General features: G+C 34.7%; 1 protein-coding gene across 1 annotated transcript in view; it reads left to right on the forward strand.

Moving 5' to 3' along the window:
- Nucleotides 1-26,147, forward strand: part of FCHO2 (FCH and mu domain containing endocytic adaptor 2) — a 120,864-nt gene that overhangs the window by 37,037 nt on the left and 57,680 nt on the right. The window contains 5 exon segments of the mRNA XM_027040156.2: nucleotides 161-302; nucleotides 394-546; nucleotides 10,481-10,585; nucleotides 14,284-14,382; nucleotides 15,437-15,533. Of these exon segments, the coding sequence (XP_026895957.2) occupies nucleotides 161-302; nucleotides 394-546; nucleotides 10,481-10,585; nucleotides 14,284-14,382; nucleotides 15,437-15,533 (596 nt within the window).

Genomic DNA, 26,147 nt, shown 5'->3' on the forward strand with positions numbered 1-26,147 from the left:
CAGCATCAGTCTGCCAATCATTTCATTTATGATTTATTTTAATTTCCTATTTTGCATAATTAAAATTGCTGAACATAATATTGTTTCTGTTGGTTCTGTTTTGGAGCCTTAAACTTTTTTTTTCTTTTATTAAATAATTCCTGTACTTTCTTTCCCTTAGAACATTTGCACCAGTGTGGGATGTGTTCAAAACATCTACAGAGAAATTAGCAAACTGTCACTTGGAGCTTGTTAGAAAATTACAAGAATTAATAAAGGAAGTTCAGAAGTATGGAGAAGAACAAGTAAAATCTCATAAAAAGGTATCACTTTTTTCCTGCTAAAGGATTGATCAATCAGATATTGAGTGCTTTACAGTTTGATCATTTTGATGAATCATTTCATACCGTACAGACTAAAGAAGAGGTTGCAGGAACTCTGGAAGCTGTTCAAGCCATTCAGAGCATAACTCAGGCCCTTCAGAAATCCAAGGAAAATTACAATGCCAAGTGTGTAGAACAAGAACGTTTGAAAAAGGAAGGAGCTACACAAAGAGAAATAGAAAAGGTAATTGTAATAAAAAATAATATCTCTGTGGTTTCAAAGCACTTTCAAACATAAGACTGCATTTGATCTTCAGACACTTAAGAATGACCTCATATTAAAGATGAAGACACTGTGACACTGAGTGTTAGTGATTTACCTAAGTGAAACAGAACTGGGTTTGCAGAATATGTTGTGTATAGTAAATAGATTAGCAAATACTTAAAAAGGAATGATATCTATGTCATTGACATTTGTAAGATATTTTTGTAAGATAATTGATAAGATACTGCTTGGTGTCAGGTTTAACAGTGAGGTAAAATTTTTTTTGAGGCAAGAGTGGTATATTTAGAAAGGCATAGATACTTGAAGATAAGCTTTAAAATATGTGTTGTGGGTGATTTATTGCTGACTTTGAAGACATTTATGAGGTAGTGCGGTAAACCACAACCCTTTCCCCCACTCGCATTTTAATTGAAAGTAGATTTTTCCCCCTTTCAAAACAGTTTAACCATTCACTTGTTTGATGTGTTGTATCTCATTTAGGAATGAGCCATAGGGTGTGATAATTTTGAAAGCTTTTTAAAGTATTTGAAATATCCAGTAAAAAAAGAAAACCAAATTGTAACTATATTATAGCAATTATAATAATTATAAAAGTGTACATACATGGGCAGAAACTAGAAGAGAATATGGAAAAATCAAAACAATTGATGGAATTTGGCATAACTGATTTCCTTTAATGTATGTGTAATAAATAAAAATTGGGAGGGCGATAAGAATAAGAGTAAGTTACTAGTTTAAAAGACCATTCCAGACAACAGCAATTACGAATAAAATACAAGAAGGGAAAACAAAATAACAGGGTCCAAAAAAGAAGAATAATATCTCTATGAACCAGAATTGGGACAGATACCCAAAATGGCCTGTAGAGATTGATTTTGCAGGTTTGTTGCACTTCAAGCTCTTGTGTGCTAAAGGGGACTGTGTGTTCCCCATTTGCAGTAAAGCACAAGGAGCCCACTCACTGGGTGAAGCTATATAGGTAGGAAAAAAGAAGACTCTTGGGCTGCTGGCTAGGGCTAAAGCTTTATTGGAAGATGGGAATTTATGGACACAATTTTGAGTGCGAATCAAGCTAAGGAACCATTTAATGACTATTTTAGCCATATTCCCAATATTCTTCCAAGGAAGTAAGACTTGATAAGACTAAATTGGGCCCTTGGAGAGCTGCCATGAGGTAATCTGAAAACTGTTGGTGGGGATGGGTGGGCACAAAGGATAGAACATAACACAATTCTAGGTGGTAACATATGCATTGTATTCTCTGGAACTGTCACACAGCACTTGTGGAGGGAGAGAGAAAAAGAGAAGAGGAAATGAACGAATAACCAAAATTCTAAAGCCCATCTAAGAAATCTGAGACTAAGACAGCAATAAATTTAACAATTAGAAAAAAAGAATTCTCTGCAGATATAATTTAAATTTATAAAACAAAAGAACAAAATGTTATGTGGTTGAGGATGTTCAGTGAGAAAAGTGAATATAAAATATTAAATAAGATTAAGAAATATAGAGTCATAATGGAATAAGATTTACTAGATAGGAAAACAGCTAATTACAAAACTTGAAAATGAATATGGTTATTGAAAAAAAGTACTAGAGAAGACAGATTTTAAACTTGATATAGTCAGAGACTGAATTTGGAAGATGGTACTGAGGGAATTGACCATAATACAGAGAAGTAAAGGTTACCAACATTCATCTAATGTGAATTCCAGGAGAAAAATGGAAAGAATGGTGGTCTAGTAATATTTGAAGAGTTAATAGCTCAGAGTTTTTCATACCTGAAGAAATTCAGCAGTCCCAGATTAATATAATACTGCATGTTAATTAGAATTAAAAACTTACAAAAAATAAATGTGCCTGTATAAATATAAAGAAAAAAAAAAAGAGTCCCCAGATTGAAAGTACATTCTTGGTATTAAGCAAGTTATATAAAGGTCTGTGCAGACCTAGGCACTAGAAAAAAAGCTACCAGGTATTTCTTGTTTTCTCACATCTTTGAAGTCAGAATACATCTTCAATTGATGATATCATATAATTGCTGTTGGTGAGGTGGCTTTTGTGTGTAGTTTTATTGCCTATGTGAACTTGGTTATAGTACCTGGTGGCATGATTGGACAACTGCAATATTTTGATGTACAACTTAAGTACAACTTAAGATGATGAATATCTTAAGACCATTTGAGGAAGGAATTGTTCTGGTATTGACTGAAAATCATTTGTTGAGACCTGGTAAGATTAAGAAAATGTGAGCACCAGTGTTTAGAAGAAACTGGGAGATAATAATGGAGCATTTTTAAGAAGTGCTATATCAATAATGATCTTGATGATATTGAGGATAATGTTGTATGGGGAAAAAACAGACCTCAGCAATCTCCCAAGTGGAAAGCAAGTGAGAAGGGTCAAAATCTGAATATGAGGAAGATTTAGGAGTATGTCAAGAGAATTAATTCTTTTTGCCTTCCTTTTTATGCTGTATCTCATAGGAGTGGTAATAGAATAAAAATGTACCCCTAAGTAAGTCTAAAAGAGCTCTTTTAAAAGCATAAAATTAGGGGTGCCTGGTTGGCTCAGTGAGTTGAGCGTCCAGCTCTTGATTTTGGCTCAGATCATGATATCACATTTGTGGGATTGAGCACCCCATCAGGCTCTGTGCTGCATGTGGAGCCTGCTTGGGATTCTTTCTCTCTCTCCCTCTGTTTCTCCCCTACTTGCTCGGGTGCACTCTGTCTTGAAACATAAAATTAGAATTTTAAGTGATAAGAAAGGATTATTTTATGCTTTAGTTGATAGCATTTTTCTATTTTAATGGTACACAAGAGGATGATGTATTTTATAAGTTAATGGTCTGTTAGAGTTAGTAGTAATTGACTGTGTACATTAAACATAACTTCTAAAAGGACTGAAGTATATTTTAAATCTTTTAAAAATGGCAAAAAGAAAAGATATTAAAATTTACTGATAAGGAAAGGAAGGAGGATATAGGGAAAAAAAGAATGGTAGGCAGAAAGATCAACATAAGTTGGAAGAAGGTCACATATACCTAAACCATAATATGTATAAATGAATTAGCTTCTAATAATAGTTTGATTTTCAAATTGAAAAAAATTATTATTTAAAACACTGTTAGTGTTTAGCAACAGAAGACTTTTTTATATAATGGGACTATTCAGTTCAAGTAAATTATATAGGGTAAAATAGTAGATCTGGGATTTAAAATATTCTAGCAAAAAAAAAAATGTTGGAGGGGGAAGAATGGATGGAATCTTGAAGTTATGTGATAGGTTAATGGAGTACATTACACTTCTTTTGTGTGCTCTAAAATGTTTATCATAAAAGCCAAAAAGAAAAAAAAGTGAGCTAGAATGACATGAATTAACATTGACTTGGGTGAATCTAAAAAGTATAATATTGAGCAAGAAAAGCAAAGTTCCAGAAGAATATGTAGATTTTGATGCCTTTTACATAGTCTTTAATTTTCTGCAAAAAAAAAAAAACAAACCCAAAAACCAAAACCAAAACCAAAACAAAAACAAAAAACCCTGAAACAAAAAAGAAACAAACAAGCCTTGAAGTATAATTAACTATATTAGGGACATACATAGGGACAGTAAACACTGTGCCACATACTGGGAGTTACCTTTGCAGAGCAAGTGGGGAATGGGCTTGGTAAGGGCAGGGGGCTCCCTTTGTCTATGTAATAATTAATTTTTTTCCAAAAAATAAAAAAGATAGGAACAAAGACAGTAAAAAGCCAATTATATTTCATTTTATTTTTTTTAAGTTTGTTTATTTTGAGAGAGTGAGAGTGAGGAGGGGTGGAGCAGAGAGCGAGAGGGAGGGAGGGAGGGAGGGGGAGGGAGGGAGGGAGGGAGAATCCTAAGCAGGTTCTGCACTGTTAGCATAGAGCTGGACATGGGGTTTGATCTCAGGACTATAAGATCATGACCTGAGCCGAAATCCAGAGGCAGATGCTTAACCACTAAGCTACCCAGGTACTCCAAGCCAACTGTAGTTCAAACTAAAAGAGTTATTTTTTATTTATTTTTATTTTTTTTATGTTTATTTAGATTTTGAGAGAGACAGAGCATGAGTGGTGGAGGGGTAGAGAGTGGGGAGACAGAATCAGAAGCAGGCTCCAGGCTCTGAGCTGTCAGCACAGAGCCAACGCAGGGCTCGAACTCACAGCCCATGTGATCATGACCTGAGCCAAAGTTGGACGCTCAACCAACTGAGCCACCCAGGTGCCCCTAAGATAATTATTTTTTAAAATGTGAGCTATAGGAATAGTTCCTTACGGTACGTACTATAACGTACAGGTCAATAAATTGGTATGGATTCCATATAATTAATGCAAAAGTGTACTATCTCAGTTAGTTGAAATTTTCCAGAGGGTTAAGGTACTCGTAGGCTAAATTCTGCTCTTTGCTTGCTTTTTTTTTTTTTTTTTTTTTTTTTAATGAAACCCACTGGGTTTAACATAGTACCTAGTGTGTACTGACCACTTGAAAAATGGTAACTAGAGATTATGCTTAAAGAAATGATTGTCTGAATCTTTTGATATAAACCAAAAAAGGCTTCATATAAGGTAATGATTTAGATTAAATTAAAAGATTTCTTTTTGATTAACAAATGGTAGCATACAGTTGTGTCCAAGGGTTGTGAGTTGGTGGTCTGTGCTTCACTTGTCTTGTGGCATGGACCCACAGAGAAGGGGTGCCTTTTTCTCATTGTTTTGCTCAGAGGTGGTATCTTTGCTTGTGGTACTAAATGTGTTAGTGGGTGTCTGATTTATATATGTTCAAATCCAAGTTTAAGTAAATCATTAATTTTGACCTGTAATAAGAAGCTTTTTATTAACATGAATATAGATTTTTAAAAACCTAAATCTTTGAACCATTTTCCTTTAATAAATTTGAAAACAAATACTTATGGCTATTATGACATAGTATGCTTCTGATTTTCACTTAAAAGCTCTTAATTTTTTATAAAACACTATTTAGAAGGCACTCATTTGTGGACTATAACTAAATATGACTTAATTCATATGTGTATATTTGCTTCTTAGGATTTTACTATAAAAAATTATAGACACTTAAATATTTCTTGTAGTATATCAGTAAATTTATTTATAATGCTAAGGAAATCAATACAATGTAGGATTTGTTTCATTATCAATAGGTAATGTGTTAAAGCCAATCTTTTATTTGTGAGAAGAAATGTAGCTGTTTTTTTTAAAGCATAATTTCCTCATTTAAGAATGTTCCAACTTCCCTTTTTAATAATGACTTTATGAAACTTGTCAAGTTCATCACTACTAGGTTACTCAGTTTTTATAATTCTACCCTAGAATTTACAGCATTTCTAAGTATATATATATATATATATATATATATATATATATACTATTTAGAAAGTTGTTTTGACTTAACTACATACTGCTATATAGTTGTTTCCTGTGAGTACTCTTTCTTGCTTTAAAAAAAAAAGTAAAGGGGCACCTGGGTGGCTCAGTTGTTAGGTGTTGACTTTGGTTCAGGTCATGATCTCACAGCTTCTGGGTTCAAGCCCCGCCTCGGGCTCTTTGCTGACAGCTCAGAGCCTGGAGCCTGCTTCAGATTCTGTGTGTGTGTGTGTCTCTCTCTGCCCTTGCTCCATTCATGCTCTGTCTCTCTGTCTGTCTCTCAAAAATGAATAAACATTAAAAAAAATTTAAAAACAATAAGGTGTTCCTAGTACAATTACATTCTAAAATTGCTTCTACATAGTTTTATATAATACCCTTATTTTTCTTTAAATTTGTTTTTGTCATTACTTAAAATACTTTATGAGTCAACAGTTTCTTTTTTCATTTTATTCCTTTATGATTAAGTACTGCTTTTGTTAGTTTTCCGGGATACTTCTTTAAGTTGGTATATAATTTCCTTAAGATTGTGGTATATTATTTTTACCTTTGAAGAGTGAGGGCTGATGTAAAAAAAAAAAAGTTAGAACTTTAAAGGCTATCTTCTCTCTTCTTTCATGCCTCCAAATAAGAGAAGTGAAATTTTACACAGCTTCCTGGTATCAGAAAGTAGGCTCCAAAAGACTTATCTGTTTACATCCTGAATTAGATCCTGCTCTGAACTTTTGAGATGAAGATAATAATATTATGGTTGGAAATAATGGACAAAGAAGTTAGTATGCTGAGTTGAATAGCTAGACCAAGATTTACAGTGAGAAAATTCTGGGAGGAAAAAAGAAAGTTAAGTATGATGGTTTAAACTTTTAAAATTAATTATTGCTAACTCTGTCGACTCAGTAAAATTTGAGTACCAAAACTAGTTTGAATTCTAGAGACTGAGTTTAGGAAGAGGAAATGATGCTCCAGGAACTTTTTTCCATCTCTTAAAGTCCCATAAGTGTAATGAATAATGTAAAATAATTGCTTTGTTTACATTGTAGAAATATGATAGATCTTCTATAAGCAGGAATTGACCCCCATGCAGTGATCTTTTATTTCTGTTAGATTATAAATTTCTTGTGTGTGAGACACTATCATTATATTTTTGCAACACAGAATATATGTTTACTTGGAAAAATAATCATTATAGCAAAATATTATTTGAATTTTTCCTGTTCTTAATACAATAAAGTTTATTTTATTTTAAATACAGGCTAAAGATTAGGTTCTTGGCTTTTTAAGTGGCTTATTCAAATACATGTATATATTTTTAATGTTCATTTATTTTTGAGAGAGAGACAGCGTGCATGCTGGGGAGGGGCAGAGAGAGAGGGAGACAGAGGATCCAAAGTGAGCTCTGCACTGGCAGCAGGGAGCCCGATGCTGGCCTTGAACTCAGGAACTTTGAGTTTATGACCTGAGCCAAAGTCAGACGCTTAACCCATTGAGCCACACAGGCGCCCCTCAGATTTTTCTGATTGTTGCATTATAAAGTGATAATATGCGTGCAGTAGGTAGGTAATGTTTTAGGTAAATGTTTTAGTTCCTACCATGTGCCTGTCATTATGCTAGATGTTATGAAGTTTATTAAAGGCTAAAATACATATTCCCTCCTTCTGTATTCAAGAAACTTCCTTCTTTTGGGGGAGCCAAAACATATTGAATAGTGCAGAGCAAGAGGTTAGAGGTTTTAATGGTAAGTTTAGAAAGGGCAGAGTGACCTATTTTGTACAGAACCTGTAAAAAAGAAAACAGGAAGATCTCATGAAATAAATCACTTTTTAAAAGTATAGACACAATCATTGTAGTCCTATTTGGGGAAATTTTCCATTTTTGTGATTTGTTTTTTCAAATTGCATATATCTCTAGGAGTGATCACAACTCAGATCTTTCTGTGTAGCTAGCACATAAATTGTTAGGCAGTAACTTAATAGGCAACAGAAAATAGGAATAGGTGTTAGGATAAGGAACAAGCAAAGAAGAAGGGGCTGCCATTGAGACTACATTATTTTGCTAAACTCTGTCATTGAAAATCACTCCACGGACTGTAAGTTGCTCATTATTCTTGCACAGACTGAAACTTTAGGTAGCTGGAAGAAGAGACAGAAGTCTGTTGGTATTAAAAAGATCCAAAGGAAACTCGGATAATCACACCATTGAAATGTTTTCTTAAATCTGGGCTTCCTGTAAACATACTTAGTAAATTTTAAATATCTATGTCATTTAATTGTTACGTGTTTGAGCAAGGCCAGGATGTTACAGCAACTATACTGACCATAGTATAATTAATGTCAAATGGCCTGAGACAATGGGAAAAGGGCAAAACAAAACAAAACAAAACAAAAAAAAACCCCACAACAACACTCATAAAGCAAACTAGAAAATCATTATAGGCTTTAACTACTTACTCTAGGGGTGGAGAACTAAGTACAACTACTAGATACAATAACCATAAAATTTACAATGATATATCTTCCTACTGGTATTACTTTTAGAAATCATAATAATAGCAAATACTGTTTATTTTGTAGATTTAACTATATGCCAGACCCTGTCCCACTAATTTTACATTTCATCACTGCCAAAGCTTTAAAAACTAGGTGGTATTCTTCCCATTTTAGGAATGAGAGAACTATATAAAGCTCCAAGACAGAGCCTTCTGGCTCCAAAACCAGTTTTCTGTATGCTACAAGATAAAGTGGCATCCTATATTATTTATTTAAGAATGCAGGAAAGCATGGAGCATCTGTCTTTAATATAATGTATGATGCCATAATTTAAGGAGCATACATTGGGCCCTTTTTAGAGAGTAGGACTGTCTACATCTCTTGGCAGTCCCAAACCTCCAGGTAAACCCAACTTTCTGTTTCTAATCCTTATTCTTGAACATAGTAGGAGATAATTTCATGTTGATTCAGATTAGCTTCATACAAATTCCATGTTTTCCGGCTTTGCTTAGCCCTCAGTGGCTCTTAGTAATACTTGTACTCATCTAGTTATTACCTGTTGTATCTTCCACAACCCTGGTGTGAATTTTTTGTTTGTTTTCTTGAAGCTCTCAGCCATATCCTACTCTACTTTTCCCCACTCTTTTTTTTTTTTTTTGAAAAAATTTTTAAAAATTTTATTTAGAGAGAGCATGCCAATGGGGGAGAGGAACAGCAGGAGAGAGTCTTAAGCAGGCTCCATACTCAGTGCAGAGCCCGATGCAGGGCTTGATCCCATAACCCTGGGATCATGACCTGAGCTGAAATCAAGAGTCAGACTCTCAACAGAATGAGCCAACCAGGTGCCTCAGTTCCTCCTCTTAACAGACAATCTCTTAATTCATCAAGAAAATTCATCAAGATATTTGTATCTTGAAATCCTTATCTTCTCCTTTTTTGATCTTCTCCCAAACTTCCCATGTCCAAATTGATCAGTCCTTTGAGAATGGTTGTTTCTTGATAGCCATATGTCTGCTCCACCCTACAAGTTATACATAATCTTTCTTTTTCCTGAATGTCTGTCTTCTATAGCATTTATCTTTACTTCTGTGGCTTTGTTGCTTTCTACTGATTTCTAGGTAAAAATAGGTTCTACTACTTTTATGAAGTCCTTGAGGAAAAGATCCCTGTGTAATTTATCTTCATATTCTTCACTGCCTAATATTCAATATATCAAGTTTTTATTGAGTAAGTAACTTTGATAAAACTAGAGCTATAATAATGTAATAACAACTTTTTAGAAATAGAAATCTTAAGGGGTATCTGGGTGGCTCAGTCCATTAAGCATCCATCTCTTGATTTTGGCTCAGGTCATGATCTCACAGTTTGTGAGATTGAGCCTCACGTCAGGCTCCATGCTGGGCCTGGAGCCTGCTTAAGATTCTCTCTCTCCCTCTGCCCCCCACCCCCCCTCAAAAAAATAGAAATCTTGAAAAAATGGGCAATGATTAAAAACAAATTTGTAGATTTCTTAGAGCATAATGGAAACTGAGAAACAAATAAAATTGATTTTCTCAACTTTTGAGCTATGTTTTTAGTTATTAATTAGACATTAAATGGGATATGTGTGTATTGTGGGAGGAAGGAAGACTCACAGGTGTGGAAGAGTCAAGCATATTCTGATGGTATTGTCACATTTTGTTCATTGAATTCTTATTAACACAATAGAATGTGGTTATATGATCTTACCCTAAGTTATGTAGTAAGAGTATTTTAACTTTTCAAAGCCCATTCTGTCAGACAGAAAGGAGAATCAGTGTTTAATTTCTGTGTTATTCTGTGACTAAACAAAAAATATTGCCAATGAGGACTTGAAAAAAGGTATTAAAGTTAGTTTATGTCCTATTGAACTCACCTTAGGCCTCACCCCTTAAAATGCATTTAAATAGTTATTTCATATGAACTTACATCAGGAAAGAAAACAGGTCATTGTATAGTTAAAAATGTTTTTGTTTTATTACAGGCAGCTGTTAAATCTAAGAAAGCTACAGATACCTATAAACTTTATGTGGAAAAATATGCATTAGCGAAAGCTGATTTTGAACAGAAAATGACAGAAACAGCTCAGGTTGGTATTTTTAAGCTTTAAATCTAAAACAGGATATTTCATTTACTGATATAAATAAATGATTTTTGTGTCATATAATTTTCTAGTATTAGAAATGTTAAAATACACAATCTGTATGTTTTTTTAATGCTGTTTTAAAGATACACATCTTATTTTGGAGATTGAGAACCAATGATTATGGCAATTATGCAATAATTATGACATGATAAGGGGTTATTCAGATACAGCAGAAAAGGCTGTTTACAGAGAACTGGGGAAAAGTGAGGAAATTGGTAGATGATGAAGACAGTGCTGATTGTTAGCCTCATGTATGAATTTTAAAATTGACTTCTGCTTAAGAGAACTGGAAATGATTCACCGCTGAGAATATAGCCGTTAACAAAAGAATCAAGAATCCCTGCTCTCATAGAACTTCCATTTTAGTTGAGGAAAACAGACCATTAAAAAAAAGTCTCCCATAAACTTGGGATAATTTATACCCTATTCGATGTTCTTAGAACCTTAATTAAAAGCCTAGGTTTAAGATGGGCGCCTTTTATGAATCATACCTAAAACTTCTATTCCCACTCTCTCGTACTCTTTTCTTGTTTTGTTTTGCTCCTAAGCACTTTGTCAGGATAGGCTGGGTATGCTGAGATGACAAAAACCCACATCTCAGTGCTTACAGTGGCAAGGGTTTATTTGTTATGTTGTTACTCATCATGGGCTGGTGGTAGCTATTCTGTGTCTTCTTCAGTCTGGTATTGAAGCTGGTGAGCTTTTTTTTTAAATGTAGTTTTTATTTTTTATTTTTGTTTATTATTTTGAGAGTGAGCAAAGAAGTGGGGGAGGGGCAGAGAGAGAGGGAGATGGAATCTCAAGCAGAATTCATGCTGTCAGCATAGAGCCAGATGTGGGGCTTGAACCCATGAACCATGAAATCATGACCTGAGCCGAAATCCAAAGTCAGATGCTTAATTGACTGAACCACCCGGGTGCCCCAAGGAACCTCTTCTTAGAACATTATTCTTAGTCATCATATTTGAATGTAGTGAAGCACACTAGTTCTTCTACCTATATTTTTTTTATTGTTCATCTTCCTCCACTAAAGGATAAGTTCTATGGTAAAAGGGATTGATTTATTATTTCCTTAGCATTTAGAATACTTCCCAGCGCTTGGTAGGCCTTCAGTAAGTGTGAAGAAGGACTTTATATTAATCTGCCTTTTTGGATTCTAGGGAGTCTTCCTGCTTGGAGAGATGATTGATAGACATCTCAGAAATCAAAAGACTTTCATGCTTGTGTGCAGGCATATGTGCATCTGTCTTGCGATATTGTAGGCACTGTGCTAATTGCTGGTGTATACGGTATATATGTAAACGAAACGAGTAACTCCCTGCTCTAGGTGGAGTGTACAATATAGAGGAGGGAGGCAAACAAATACATGGTTAAATATAAAGTTACGAGCTATTATACCTATTACAAGGAAAAGAAGGATTCTATGAGATAGAATAATAGGAACAACCTAATTTGGATTTGGGAGTTAGGAAAGGCCTTTTTGGAGAAGTGGGATTTAAAACTGAGACTTGAATGAGTAAAGGGATGCATTCCAGGGCATGAGTGTTCCAGGCATTGGGGACCCATGGGTATAAGACCCAGAAGTATGAAAGAGCTGTCACATTGTAGAAAGCAAAGAGTGCTTAATAAAACTAAGTGAAGAGAGATAGTGGTAAGAAGTGAGGTTAAAGAAATAGGCAAGGAGCAGGCTGTAGTAGGGTTTACGTTTCCTTCTAAAAAGGAGTCCCATTGCTGCATTACTCTGAGTTTAGTAGTCACTAATTCTGAGCAGTTGCGATATTTAGCACATTCCCCACCCCCTAAAAAAACAAAACAAAACAAAAAACAACCCAGCAGAATATCTAAATGTGAATCATACTTTTGAGTTTTTGTGTGACTTCAAGATATTTTTAAGTCATTAAGGATATGTCTTATTCAGTGTAGCTGTTTTAAAAGAGAATGAGAAGGTGGCATACTTTTATTGCAATTAGAGATTATCCATATGAAACTTGTGGATGTTTGACGTAGGTTTTCTGGATTTGGGTCTGTCTTAAGGAGAAAATTTCTGATTAATTGCAGAATATTAAGCTGAGGGCAAATTCTTAGAATATGAACATAAACAAGAATCATGCTTCTGCTGAATATTCCTTACTTCCTAAGAGAGTAATTCAGAGTTTTGAAATATTGATATTCTCATTGATTTGATCAGAATTAGTCAAGATAAGACATTTTAACTCTGCCATTTTTATGAATAAACTTGATTTAAGTTTGTGAATTTGGGTTGCCTTATTGCCAAAATTATAATTTCACCATTATTGATTCTTTTTAGAGAAGTTCAGACCCTTTATATGTATGATCATTTGGCTTAGTGATTTTCTGGTCCTATGACTCACTGCTGAAGAAAATTTTATATTAAATATAGGGTAAGGGAATTTAATTTGCTAAACTAACCAGAGAAAAATGACATGGCATTTAGGCCTATTTCTTAGAACTGATTTAATTTGGCAAACACACACACACACACACACACACACACAAACCCACAAAAAAACAAAAAAAGAAGGGTAATCAGGTTTGTGCAGTAGAAATGACAAATATATTTTGTTTGAAGAAAGCTAGTTCAGCATTTCCCAAATCCTGTTTTGAGGATTATTATTGTTCTTTGAGATATTAATAGATATTAAGAGAAGAAGAAAAACAAAAAGGGTTGTGTGGTCAAAGAAATTTAGAAAACACTGGGTTAAGCAAAATGAAAACATGTTTTATTTCAGCATTTCTCGGGGTTTTTAATCTGTGTGTTGGAAGCCAAGTCTAGCCAAGTTTTCTTCCTGGGGAATAAATACTCAGAATGACCCGGGGAATTTTTCCAAAAAACATTTTCATCTTTTTCCACTTCCATTCTGTGGGTAGTTGTAGAAAATCTATGTGTTCTGTAGTTTAAAAACATTTTCCAGGTGATTGGATATATCCCACCTTCAGTTTAGAACTGCTGAGATCGAGTATACAGGCTTTTCCACATTTCTTTGACCATGAATTACTTCTTTTGAAGGCTACATGTTAACATTTCAAGGATTAAAAACATACTGTTAGAGTCTTTGGGTTAGATTGTAAAGTCTTCAGAAGTAAACGGTAGTTTTTGCTCTGTCACCTAATTGCTCTTTGGTTTGAAACAATTCTACCTTGGCTTGGCTGTTGTGACACTTTTCATTTAGGTCTCCTTCTAATTTTCTGACCATGATTTTAGATTTTAATTTGTGGTATCTTCAAAATCAAGTTCATATGTGCCTGAGAAATGACATAACAAAAAATTAACATAATAAAAAGTTAAACATTTCATTATGTTTACTAGACCCATTTGTCTAGAAGTATTGTTAAACATTACGTAATAATGGTAACTCACTAAATTTGGTTAGCTCTATTAAGATGACTTAAAAGGTGTTTTGATTTCAGGGTCAGTTGGTAGAGCATGTGACTCTTGATCTTGGGGTTGTGGGGTCATGAGTTCAATCAAGCCCCACATTGGGTGTAGAGAGTACTTAAAAAAATAAATTATATAGAAAAAGTTCTTTGATTTCAGAGAGAGAGAGTGTATATTTCTTTTATGTGTGTGTATATATGTGTGTGTGTGTGTGTGTGTATAACTTTTCATATTTGTTACCCAGAAATTTCAAGATATTGAAGAAGCTCATGTCATTCACATAAAGGAAATTATAGAATCCTTGTCAAATGCTATAAAGGAAATTCATTTGCAAATAGGCCAGGTAAGTTTTTCCTTTTGTTGAACAGATTCATGAAAATTTTATGTTCATATATGACTCTTTAAAAAATGCAGAACTCAATATGATACTGACTTATTGCATATAAAGAATATGTACTTACATGTGTTAAATATAAAATAAAATGGATTTTTGATTGGCTACCAAGGATGATAATTCAAATTAATTGTTAAAATTAATTATAGCTCTGGGGCACCTGGGCAGCTCAGTTGGTTGAGTGTCCTACTTTGGCTTAGGTCATGATCTCATGATTCATGAATTTGAGCCCTGCATCGGGCTCTTACAAAGCCTGCTTAAGATCCTGTCCCTCTCTGTTTGCCCCTTCCCTGCTCACGCTCTCTCTTTCAAAAATATATAAACATTAAAAAAGATTAACTGTAGCTCAGTCTTTTACATTAAAACTCTGAAGTTACCAGTTTAAAAAAATTTTTTTTTTAAGTTTTTCTGTTTTATAATTTAGAGCAGCAATGAATTATAGAACTTGTGCTTAGAAATTTTCTAAAAATAGGGATGCCTGTCTGGCTCATTTGGGGGAGCATTCGGTTCTTAATCTCAGGGTTGTGATTTTAAGGCCCAAATTGGGTGTAGAGATTACTTAAGAAAATCTTTAAGAAAAAAATTTTTTTTCCAAAAATATGAAAGCAGTTTAATGATGACAGTTTGGAGTGCATTGAAATAGAGAAGGATGAAGTCTGTTATTTTTTATTAAAGATCTAAAAATTATTAGAGATCTGTATAAGTTTTAGTCTTAGGAATTATGTGTCTAAAACATTCAAAGATGAGAACAGGAAACTCCCTGGACTTCTAAGGTTGGGAAGCTATATCTTGAGGGATTCATGTAAACAGTGGTTGGTACCCACGGGTTTACTAACACTGTGAGGTAAAAGAGCATGCTAGGTAAATGAAAGTTCTCAATGGCTTTGGATCGAAAAAACCACATATTTTGGTGTAATGAATATTAATTTCTTTGTGGAAGTTTTGTCTGAAGTATAGTAAGAATTTTTAGTGGAAAAAAAATTTCTTTATTTCATTTTAATAGGTCCATGAAGAATTTATAAATAACATGGCTAACACTACAGTTGAAAGCTTGATACAAAAATTTGCTGAGTCAAAAGGCACTGGGAAGGAAAGACCTGGTAAGATGATAAAACTCTGTAAGGAAATGTATTCAAATTTCCCATCTAGGAACAAATATATTTGCTTTTGAATTCCCAGCCTGCAAAATGTAGCTTGCAAGGTATCTAAAAATATGTGTAGAATATTAGATATCATTTATTTTGTGTCTGATAATATATTAAGTTAATATTTTTATTCTGGCCTTTAGTGGTTAATAATTTAATATTAAAATGGTTATTATAACCTTTAGTAAATTAATATGCTGCAGTTTATTTACATTTTTCAAAGAGTAACAGCTTATTTTTATTTTTTATTTTTAATTAAAAAAGTTTTTTGAGTATCATGGTCATTGACACATAATGTTAGTTTCAGGCATGCAGCATGGTGATTCACCTTCTTTATGGCTTTTGCTGTGCTCACCACAAGCATAGCTACCATCTATTGCTATACAATGCTATTACAATATCATTGTCTATTTTCTCTATGAACAGAAGGCCATCTTAGTAAGAGGACGAATAGGAGAGAATATTGAGCCCTCAGAGCATTGAGACCAACAGAAAACCTTTTGTAAAATGTAATAGCTTTAAAAATTTTCTTATTGACATACATGTTCAACAAATATATTTGTTGCTGCTAAAAGTATTTCAGACAGTGTTTTAGACATTGAGGTTATATCCTGAACAGATGAATACAGGAATTCTGGTTTCTGTCTTATGAATGAATAATTATAGTATCCTGAATCTTACTTTTAATAAGCATGTTATGATATGTGAAATGTAGTCAGTAGCCCATTCTCTTGCCCTGCTCAGCATAGAGTCTTCCAGATTTCTTGATTTTATTACTTACTATACCATGTTCTTGTAAGATATTTGTTTTACTCTATAGGTAAAAATAATTAAATCTACTAAAGAAAATGTGGCTTGGAATTCAGGAGAATGGATAAGTGATTTGTAGGGAAGTCTGGGAGCTGGTATTCTTTAGTGCATTTACCAGAACTAAGGCTTGTAACCTAAATCTTCTTCACTTTTTCTTTTACATTTTATTAACTTTAAAGTCATTCGTCCACATATGTTAGTATTTTTCCCTTCGTACCTTCTTTTCATGCTTCTCTACCTACCTGATCAATTGCAGCAGATTTCTAAATACTGGCACAGTAGACATTTCTGCTCAAATCCTTTTTACATGCATTACTCATAAATCTTTGACTTTTCATTATAGACAGAATGAAATTTAGACTCCGGATTTAGATTCAGAGCTTTTCAGGATCTGGCCCTGACTAGTCTTTGGTCTTTTTTACCTTTATTACCCTCCACTGCTGTCAGCTGGAACTGCTTTCTGTTTCCTATACATGTCCCTTTTCCCCTTGGTGCTTTAGTTGTCCTTATGTTCTTATTCTAGGAAATGCTATATCCTACTTCTTTCCTGTCTTTCCCCATATCTTTCCATTTATTTGTCGAGTGAATGAACTCTTAAAGACCCAGGATACTTGCTACTTCCTCCATCGAAAGTGCCATAGAACTTTAACTGTACTTTTTTTCCTCCTTTTTTTTTTGGCATTGTTGCTGTCTACCTTAAATTTTAGTAATTGTGCAAATGTGAAGGAAAGCTCTATATTTGGTTCATCTGTTTATCTTGTTTATGTGTAATAGTACATTTTTGTTGAGTGAATGAACAAATGGTCATATACTAGTAAAGGATGTTAAGGAGGTTGCAGTGGATGAATTTGCTGTTAGAAAAGTCTTGGTGAGGAATAGTAAATAATGGTTAAAATGTAGTGCCTTACTCTCTGCCATGTACCGAGCCAAACACTTTGCAGGAAAACTTTGATCTTTAGCAACTGTTGAAGTGGGTACTATTATTCTCATTTTAAAGATGAGGGAATGTTGAGAGGTTAAATGATTTGTCTAAGCTAGTACATGGTAGAGCTGATACTAAAATACCAGGATTCTTGACCCCAGGGCCCATGCTTTGGAGAAATTAGACTAGAACTGAGCAGGTTTACAAATATAAAGAGAATGAGGATGTTGAGACATATAACTACAGAAAAGTATGAAACTATAAAATTCTTTATAAAGAGATTAAATTAGAGGGAAGATCAGTTAAGAGAGGTTAAAAACAATTGGAGAACAAATACAGTTTTTATATAGAGCATTTAGAAGTATTGATAGATAAAAGCAAAGATGTATTGGCTGGTTAAAAGTGCCTTAGAACACTAAATAAGATTGGTAAATTGTACTATTATCAGTATCCTGTTTGTGATGTTACATTGTAGTTTTGCAAAATGTTATCATGGCAGGAAATTGGGCAAAGTATACCAGGAGTCTCCCTTTAACTGTTTTTGTTTTGTTTTGTTTTGTTTTGTTTTGTTTTGTTTTTAACAACTGTATGTGAATCTGTAATTATCTCAGTAAAAATTTCAGTTATTTTCTTATCTGTGATATAGCACAGTACTTAGCCCTGTAGTTTGTGGTGGTTCTTTACTAGCAGCGAGACTTTTAAGCCTTATTGCCGTCATCTGTAAAGTAGGGATTATAATAGTATTTTGCTTCATGAGGTTGTTGTGAGTGAGGGTTACATAAGATAATGTAACATTTGTTGAGTACTTAATAAATGTTACGTTAAAAAATTAATACATTTTTGATTAGTGTGTGGCTACTAATGGATATTGTTTCCTTTTAAATTTAAATTTTCTGGTCTTAAGATATACTATGCCATGTAGAAAATTCCTATGTAGCTAAAGTGTAGGAGGTAAAACAGAGGCCACATCATGGTGATGACATGGGCTTTCCTAGGAATAATCACTAAGTCCAGAGTTAGGTGACAGTAGTAGGGTTGACAGTGACTATAAATGACTAACTTTCAAAAAAGTGGTCCTAGAGCTAACTATAAAAAAAAAAAAAAAAAAGAATGGTGTCGGAGTGGAGTGGACGAGATAAATATTACTTCTCTAGTTGGCTTGCTATGGGTGACTAGTCACAGCTCTTTCTCTGTATTTGTTCAGCTTACGGGCACCTGAACAAATGAGCCTGGGGGCCCATTGCAGTGATAAAAATTTTGTGTTTCTCAGAAAAATAGTGTACTCAAAAAATTTACATGTGATTGTATGGAATTCATAGACTTCTGTGAGATGTATTCTAACCTTGAATTGTATATACGGCTGATTGTTGTTATCATTTTATTTTTCCTGTTTTGTAAGGGCCCCCTCTGGTGGATGAATTCCTTCTTAAACTAGTTTTTGTCCTATGGGATATATTATTTTATAAAGAAAACAAGAGGCCCAGTTTTGTAAAAATTTTGTATATCTAAAAATTAACCTGTTATTCTTGTGCTGAAAAATGACCTTTTTTTCCTTTAGCAGTTACCTGTTGAAAGATACAACCTCTAACTTTGTGTCCAGTTATCCTATGTAAATAAGCACTGAGAGCATTACAACTTTTTCACTATTCATTGAGACTATTTTATACTACTTATTATATGAAGTGGCTTTTTTTGTCATTACCTTTTTAAAAATTAAGATATGATCGACATATAGTATTATTTTTAGATGTGCAACATAATGATTTGATATATGTATATAAGAAACGATTACCAAATAAGTTTAATTAGCATCCACCCCTTGTAATGAGAACTTTTAAGAACTCTTTCTTAGCAGCTTTCAAATATACAGCATAGTGTTGTTAACTATAGTCATCATGCTGTGTATTACATCTCCAGGACTTACTTATCTTGTAAGTAGAAGTTTGTACCTTTTGCCATCTTTAACCATTTCACCTACCCTTCACTCCCAACCCCTACCTTTGGCAACCACCAATCTTTTATTTGTATTTATGAGTTGGGTGTTCTTTAGATTCCACATATAAGTGAGGTCATGTAGTATTTGTCTTTTTCTGACTTACTTCATTCAGCATAATATCCTCAAGGTCCATTCATGTTGTTGCAGATGGCAGGGTTTCTTTCTTTCTTTTAATGGCTGAATAATATTCCATTGTATATATACAACACATTTTCTTTATCCATTCATTCATCAGTGGACACTTAGGTTGTTACCCCATCTTGGTTATTGTAAATAAGGCTGCAGTGAACTTGGGCATGTAGATATCTTTTTGAGATAGTGATTTTGTTTTCTTCAGATAAATATCCAGAAGTGGAGTTGCTGGATCATATGGTAGTTGTATTTTTAAATTTTTGAGGAACCTCTCTACTCTTACTATCATTACTTTTTGAGTGTAATACTGCTTGACTTTTCTGGAATTGGAGTCACCACTGTAAGCAGATGCTTTGAATATCAAAGCACCTGTGGTCTGAAAGGGTTATGAATGAACAGGTGTTTTCTAACTGTGAATATCTTTCTGTGTTCAAATAACATCCTAGTATTCCTGTCAATTCTCATGTGTTTTAATTGCCAAAGGAGATTATAACCATATTTGGAGTTCCCTGTTTTACAGTCATTCTGCTGATTTTGCTATATACTTTTTATAATTCATAAAAGTTAAACAAGTTTCTTTTTATAAGAAACAAAAGGATAAATACCTAAAAAGTTGGTAGGCCAGTGTATAATATGTTTAAATAAAACTTATCTGTATTTTCATTATATGATAATATAGGTTTATAGCTTTCATTTGAGGACTTCCAGGAATTATACTGTGTTTAAAGATAAAAATATGAAAATCTTGAGAAAGGTACACATGAAAAACAATCAGCCACAAAGGAAAAAGGAAAACTAAGATTCCTATGGTCATACTGCCTAAATGAAATTGATGGGATATTTGGAAATTTTTAGCTTCTACATTATGTGTATTATTTTATTTTTTATTTTTAAAAATTTTTAATGTTTTATTTATTTTTGCAGGAGAGACAGAGCATGAGCAGGGGAGGAGCAGAGAGAGAGAGGGAGACATAGGATTTGAAGCAGGCTCCAGGCTCTTAAGCTGTCAGCACAGAGCCCGATGCGGGGCTCAAACTCACGAGCTGTGAGATCATGACCTGAGCTGAAGTCAGACGCTTAACTGACTGAGCCACCCAGGTGCCCCTATGTGTATTATTTTGAAGTATAGGGTAAAACAAATAATTTTTTAAAAATCTAAAATCATGTTTCTAGAGCTTTCAAGGATTTGGAATAATGTCAAATGCACAAATAGAGCTTCCTACCACTCTTCCCTACCAAAGTTTGTTTTGTTTTGTTTTGTTTTTTTTTTTGAATCAGAGAAGAAACTCTAGTGTCAAAAGCAAAATTTAAAAAGCCGAGAAGAGACATAGACTCATAAACTACACCAGCTGTGATTTCTTGGTTTTTCTATTTGATAGCAAAAGCAGCTGACCTTTCAGGATGATGATTAGGGAAGAGAATAATGTAGATTAGCACAAATAGAAAGTAAAAGAGGAGAGCTCTCCAAAAAAGTAACATAGAAAAGGTTATATGTGAAGAAGTACAGCTTTACCTGTTGTATCCTAGTCACTCAGTGCAGTGACATAAAACTCAGCCCTATGGGATGTACATGGAACCTGATACTGATCCTCTTCTATATTTTTTAGAGCAAGAATCAGCAAACTATGGCCATTGAGTCAAGTTTAGCTCTGCTTATTTTTAAGTTGGGTTATAGCAGCTTGTAGAGGCCTACAAGCAAAGACTGGGTTTACAATTTTAATTAATTAATGTTTGTTTATTTTTGAGAGAGAGAGACTGAGCACGAGTGGGGGAGGGGCAGAGAGAGAGGAGAATCTGAAGCAGGCTGAGCTGTCACCGCAGAATCCGACGTGGGCTCGAATCCATGAACTGTGAAATTATGACCTGAACTGAAGTCGATGCTTAACTGACTAAGCCACCCAGGCGCCCCTGGGTTTACATTTTTTAACGATTGGGGAAAAAAAAATCAAAAGAAAAGTAGTATTTTATGATACACAAAAATTAGAAAATTCAGATGTCATTGTTGATGCAAGTTGTTTTGAACAGTCACGTTTACTTATGTATTGTCTATAGTACTTTTTGCACCACAGGAGCAGAGGTCAGTAGTTGTGACAGGACGTAGGGCCCACAAAATCTAATATATTTACTGTTTTACTCTTTACAGAATTGTTAGAAAATATACTTCCTGTGTAGTATAGTAGCGGGTATGTCATATAGTTCATGAGAATTGTGTGTCCCACAATAGTATATAATCTTTCTTCAAAAGCTGATTCTGCTCTTCTTCAGAAAAAATTTATTCTGACACCCTGCCCTAACTACATCTGCAGTCATGTCACAGCATAGTAACCGATTCTCATAATAATAATCCTAAATTACGAAGTAAAAATTAAGCTGTTTTGAGCAGGCTTTGTCTAAGGACAACTTATTTCATTAATTTGAAGTAGCCGTTAAAAATGTTAAATGTATAACACAGGCAACAAAATAGAGGTAAAAAAGTAAAGCAAGCTGATTATAATTTTTACATGTGCATAATAACAAGAACAGAGTTTTAGCTTTTTCTGCAGTATGTAAAAGAAGCTAACTTAAACCAGTTTGGACTAAAAGGAGATTTATTAGAAAGAAACAGATATCCCAAGGATCCAAAATCAGGAGTGTAGCCAGGCTGCAGAAGGAAACTCAAACCTGTAGTAATACTAGGAATAATTTTTCCTTCATTTGATCTATTTCTACTTCTTTATTATTATTATTATTATTATTATTATTATTGCACAATGGTTTCTTTGCTTTTCCAGGCATAGGACATAAGGTGACCTCTCTGTAATTTCTAGGTATTTTTGCTGGTTCTTTAATTGAAGCCACAGCTCAGAATTAACCCAGGTTTTGTTCTCTTTACATATTTCTCGGAGAAAGAATCTGGTCCAGGTAATCTTTCTAATCTAGTCATTTCTGACTAGATCACGTAGTATAAACAGGCTTCTTCACCACTGGTGGTGAAGAGGGAAGTTCCCAGGGAAAAGAGATTTAGTGAATTGGGTATAATCATGTAAGGTTTTATCAGTATCACAGAGGGTGAAAAAATGACTCAATCTGGAAGTATAGAGGTAGTGTCAGATTTTGGATGTAGGTGATTATACTTCAGTGTTTAAGATTCTTTGTTTGGAGAACTAAATGAAATTTTGGACTTTGAAGTTTTACAGTGACTGAAATTTCATAGTGAAAAACCTGCTTTTTTCATTTAAGAGCATGGTTCCTAAGTTTGCCTCATCACTGATTCTCAAGCCTTGGATATATATAAGAATCAGCAGTAGAAATTTTATTCTCTTTCCCTTTCATTTCTCTTCCCTTCTCTTCTTCCTCCATTCCTTCCTTCCTCTCTCTCTCCCTCCCTTTCTCTTTCTTTCTCCCTCTCTTTTGCTCTCTCTTCCCTTCCTCCCCCTCCCTGCCTCTCTGTCTCTTTTTTTAAAAATGTACAGACAGTTCCCTGTCCCAGAAATTCTGACTGCAGTGGTCTAGGGTGGTTCCTCAGTACCACTATATTTTAAAACTCCTCATCTAAGTCTTAGGTACAGCCATTGTTTAGTAACTAGAGCATTTTATCACTGGATGCTTGTTATAAATGCAGGATCTCAAACTCTACCCTAGGCCTACCGAAATAGAATCTGCATTTTTTGTATTTATTTAGCTTTAAGAATCTGCATTTAAAAAATTATTTAAGTAATCTCTACTGCCCAATGTGAGGCTTGAACTGAGATCAAGAGTAGCATGCTCTTCTTACAGAGCCAGCCAGGCACCCCTTTAAGAATCTGTATTTTAATAAGATTGTAGTGTGAGAAATAAGCCCACTGACCCGGTCAAAGGAGTGATGGAGACTTGGAGCACAGTGAAACTCGGCTTTACTCAACGTTCTTGCAAGAGCGGGTGTCTGATGGGCAGTTACAGCAGGCAGTTTATCTCATAGTATGCAAGTCCTTCCCCTGATTGCTCATTGACTGAGTACTAAGAGGTTACAGCCTTACCAGGAGGTTGCCTTTGCTCATGTAAGGGAAAAAGTAATCTGACTGGAACAAATGTACATTCCTTGAGGTGACACAGAGACTTCAGTTCTTTGGTGCATGCTTATTGCAAAGCCTGCAAAAAATAAGCCTGCGAAATGGAGAGGGGAGGAAGAACCAGGAAGTGAAGTGTCTTAGGGTTTGGTACTCCATCATGGCAAGGGGGCTTCGTACATATTTCCAATAGGTTGTAAACCCATTGCTAATTAGCACAGCTTTTGTTTGGTTTTCCTGAAAATGAACCATCTCACTTCTCACACCTAGGCAGTTTGTATGTAGAGTAAAATTGGAGAGGTACCATCTAGAATTAGTGAGTATCTGGCAGTGGACCCAGGAGTTCCCTAAGAGTGTAGTTCTCCAAGTGTGATTCCAGGACCATCTGCAGTCACCTGAGAGTTTGTGAAAAATGTACATTCCTGATCACCAACCTAGACCTTCTGTATAGGACACTCTGGGGCTGGGGCCCAGTGATTTGTGGTTTAATGAGCTCTCCAGATGATTCTTCAAAAAAAATTTTTTTTAACGTTTATTCATTTTTGAGAGACAGAGAGACAGAGTATGAGAGGGGAAGGGCAGAGAGAGAGAGAGAGAGAGAGAGAGAGAGAGAGACAGAATCCAAAACAGGCTCTAGGCTCTGAGCTGTCAGCACAGAGCCCAATGCAGGGCTTGAACTCATGAACTGTGAGATCATGACCTGAGCTCAAGTCTGATGCTTAACGCACTGAGCCATACAGGCGCCCCTCTCCAGATGATTCTTAAGCAGGAAGCATTGCACTAGGAGATTGAGCTAGGCACTGGGATTTGGAACCTTTGGATTGAGATAATTCTATCTTCAAGCCCTTTATTAAAATAAGTACCCCTGAAGTGAAGTAGCATTGACGTTGCAACTTACTTTCAAATGATTTAGCAAACTAAAAAAGAAAGAATTGTATGTGTGTATGGGTATTTGTAGAGAAAGGGAAAGCAGGTATGCAAAAGGTTTTCTTCTGCCATAGCATATTTATAAAAATGATATGACTTAGGTTCAAGTAGAGAAGGTAACTAAAGTAATTAGCCAGCAAACAAGTGGCAAAACCAGAACTTGAGCCTGCATGCCCTTTGCTCATTACTACAGGCTGGAGTTTGATGTTCTTTTTCATGTTAGCTTGCCTGGTTCACCCTCCCAGACACCCAGGAATGTGGCTGTGTTGCCCAGGAGCAAGCTTGAAAATGTAGTCGTTGACTTCCATTGTTATGAGTCATTACCCCCTTCTCCTCCGCTTCTTCCCTCCCTCTTTCCTGTGTCATTACCCCCACCCCTCCACTCTCCCCAGTTATCACCATTCTTTTTGTTAGACTTTGGGATCTGGGCATGTTCATATGTTTTATTTTGGCTTTTAATTAGAACCAAGTGTTCTGTTCTTTAAGTTGGGTAAATACAGAGATAGGCTTGATTTGCGTGGCCCAGACTTACTATTTCAGTTTTGAGGCCACTTCTTAACTAGACTAAGTTGCAGATTTGCCCTGTTGGTGGCCTGAGATTTAGAATTGATTCACAATGATGGCAACTATTAAATGTTTTATATTTTTTAATACTGTACTTCAACCACAGAATGTGTTGATTAAATATTGCTATTAAATTGTCTTTCTTCCTGTAGCATTTCCTAAAAGTTTTGATTCAAAGTAGAATTCTTTACGTTGTTGACTCTTTCTCTTTCTCTTTCTTTTTCTTTCTTTTTCTCTTTCTCTTTCTTTGTTTTCTTTCAGCAATAATTTATTCCTACCTGATGATTAAAGAAAGCGTCCTCTGTAAGAATTGTTTTACTTTATTGTTGACCTCTTGGAGGTCTGCCTTTAATTTCTTCTGCTTTTTGAACTCATGATGGCATTTTTATATAATGTGTAAAAGAGCATCAGGAGACAGAGCCAAAATGGTCTTTCTTGCTTTTATACAAATTAAATTGCCCTTGTGGCCCAGTATAAAATCTGAGCGCTAAGAGCAGTTATTTATTTTGACAACAGAATTAATTGAGCCTAAAACAGTTGAAATTCCAGTTGTAGCAAACTATTCTTTCTGACTCTTACCCTGGCTTTGGGACTGTCAAAAAAAGTAACTTGTCTTAGGATTAAATAGCAGAATGATGGGCAGTGGACTGCATTTGAGGAAGATGCTGAATAAACTTTCTACTTGTGAAACATTTCAGAAGTGACGTGATGCAAGGGGGTCACAGTGTGCACTGATATCCAGCTGAGCTGTCAACTGGCACAGAGCCAGGCACGCAAAGCTTTGCCATGGGAAGTGGCGTGTGGAGCATATGCCATTTGGAAATCTTTTTCATGCATGAGTTAATGTTTCTTTTTAAAGGGCATATTTAGTTTTATTATACCAGAAACTGTTAATATTTCTGTCTTTAATAGAAAAGCTTATGTGCTGAAGGTATTCAGTTTAAAATTTTTATATATATTTTACAGTTTGAAAGGATCTGGCATCTTCGGTTTCAAAAGTGTGATTTTGAATAGTTTGTTTTTATTGGACATTTTCCTGTTTCAAATAGATTTTAAGAGGATGTTTAGAAAAGAGAAAGGGAAAAGCAATCGAGCTATGTGTGGTATAGGAAAAAGATTTTGAGAGAAAAAAATGTAGAACTTTGTTTGAGGGAATTTTTGTAGAGTTAAGAGATGCCTTTGGTATTTTCACA

This window comes from Acinonyx jubatus, chromosome A1 (assembly GCF_027475565.1).
Source record: "Acinonyx jubatus isolate Ajub_Pintada_27869175 chromosome A1, VMU_Ajub_asm_v1.0, whole genome shotgun sequence".
Classification (NCBI taxonomy): Eukaryota; Metazoa; Chordata; class Mammalia; order Carnivora; family Felidae; genus Acinonyx; species Acinonyx jubatus.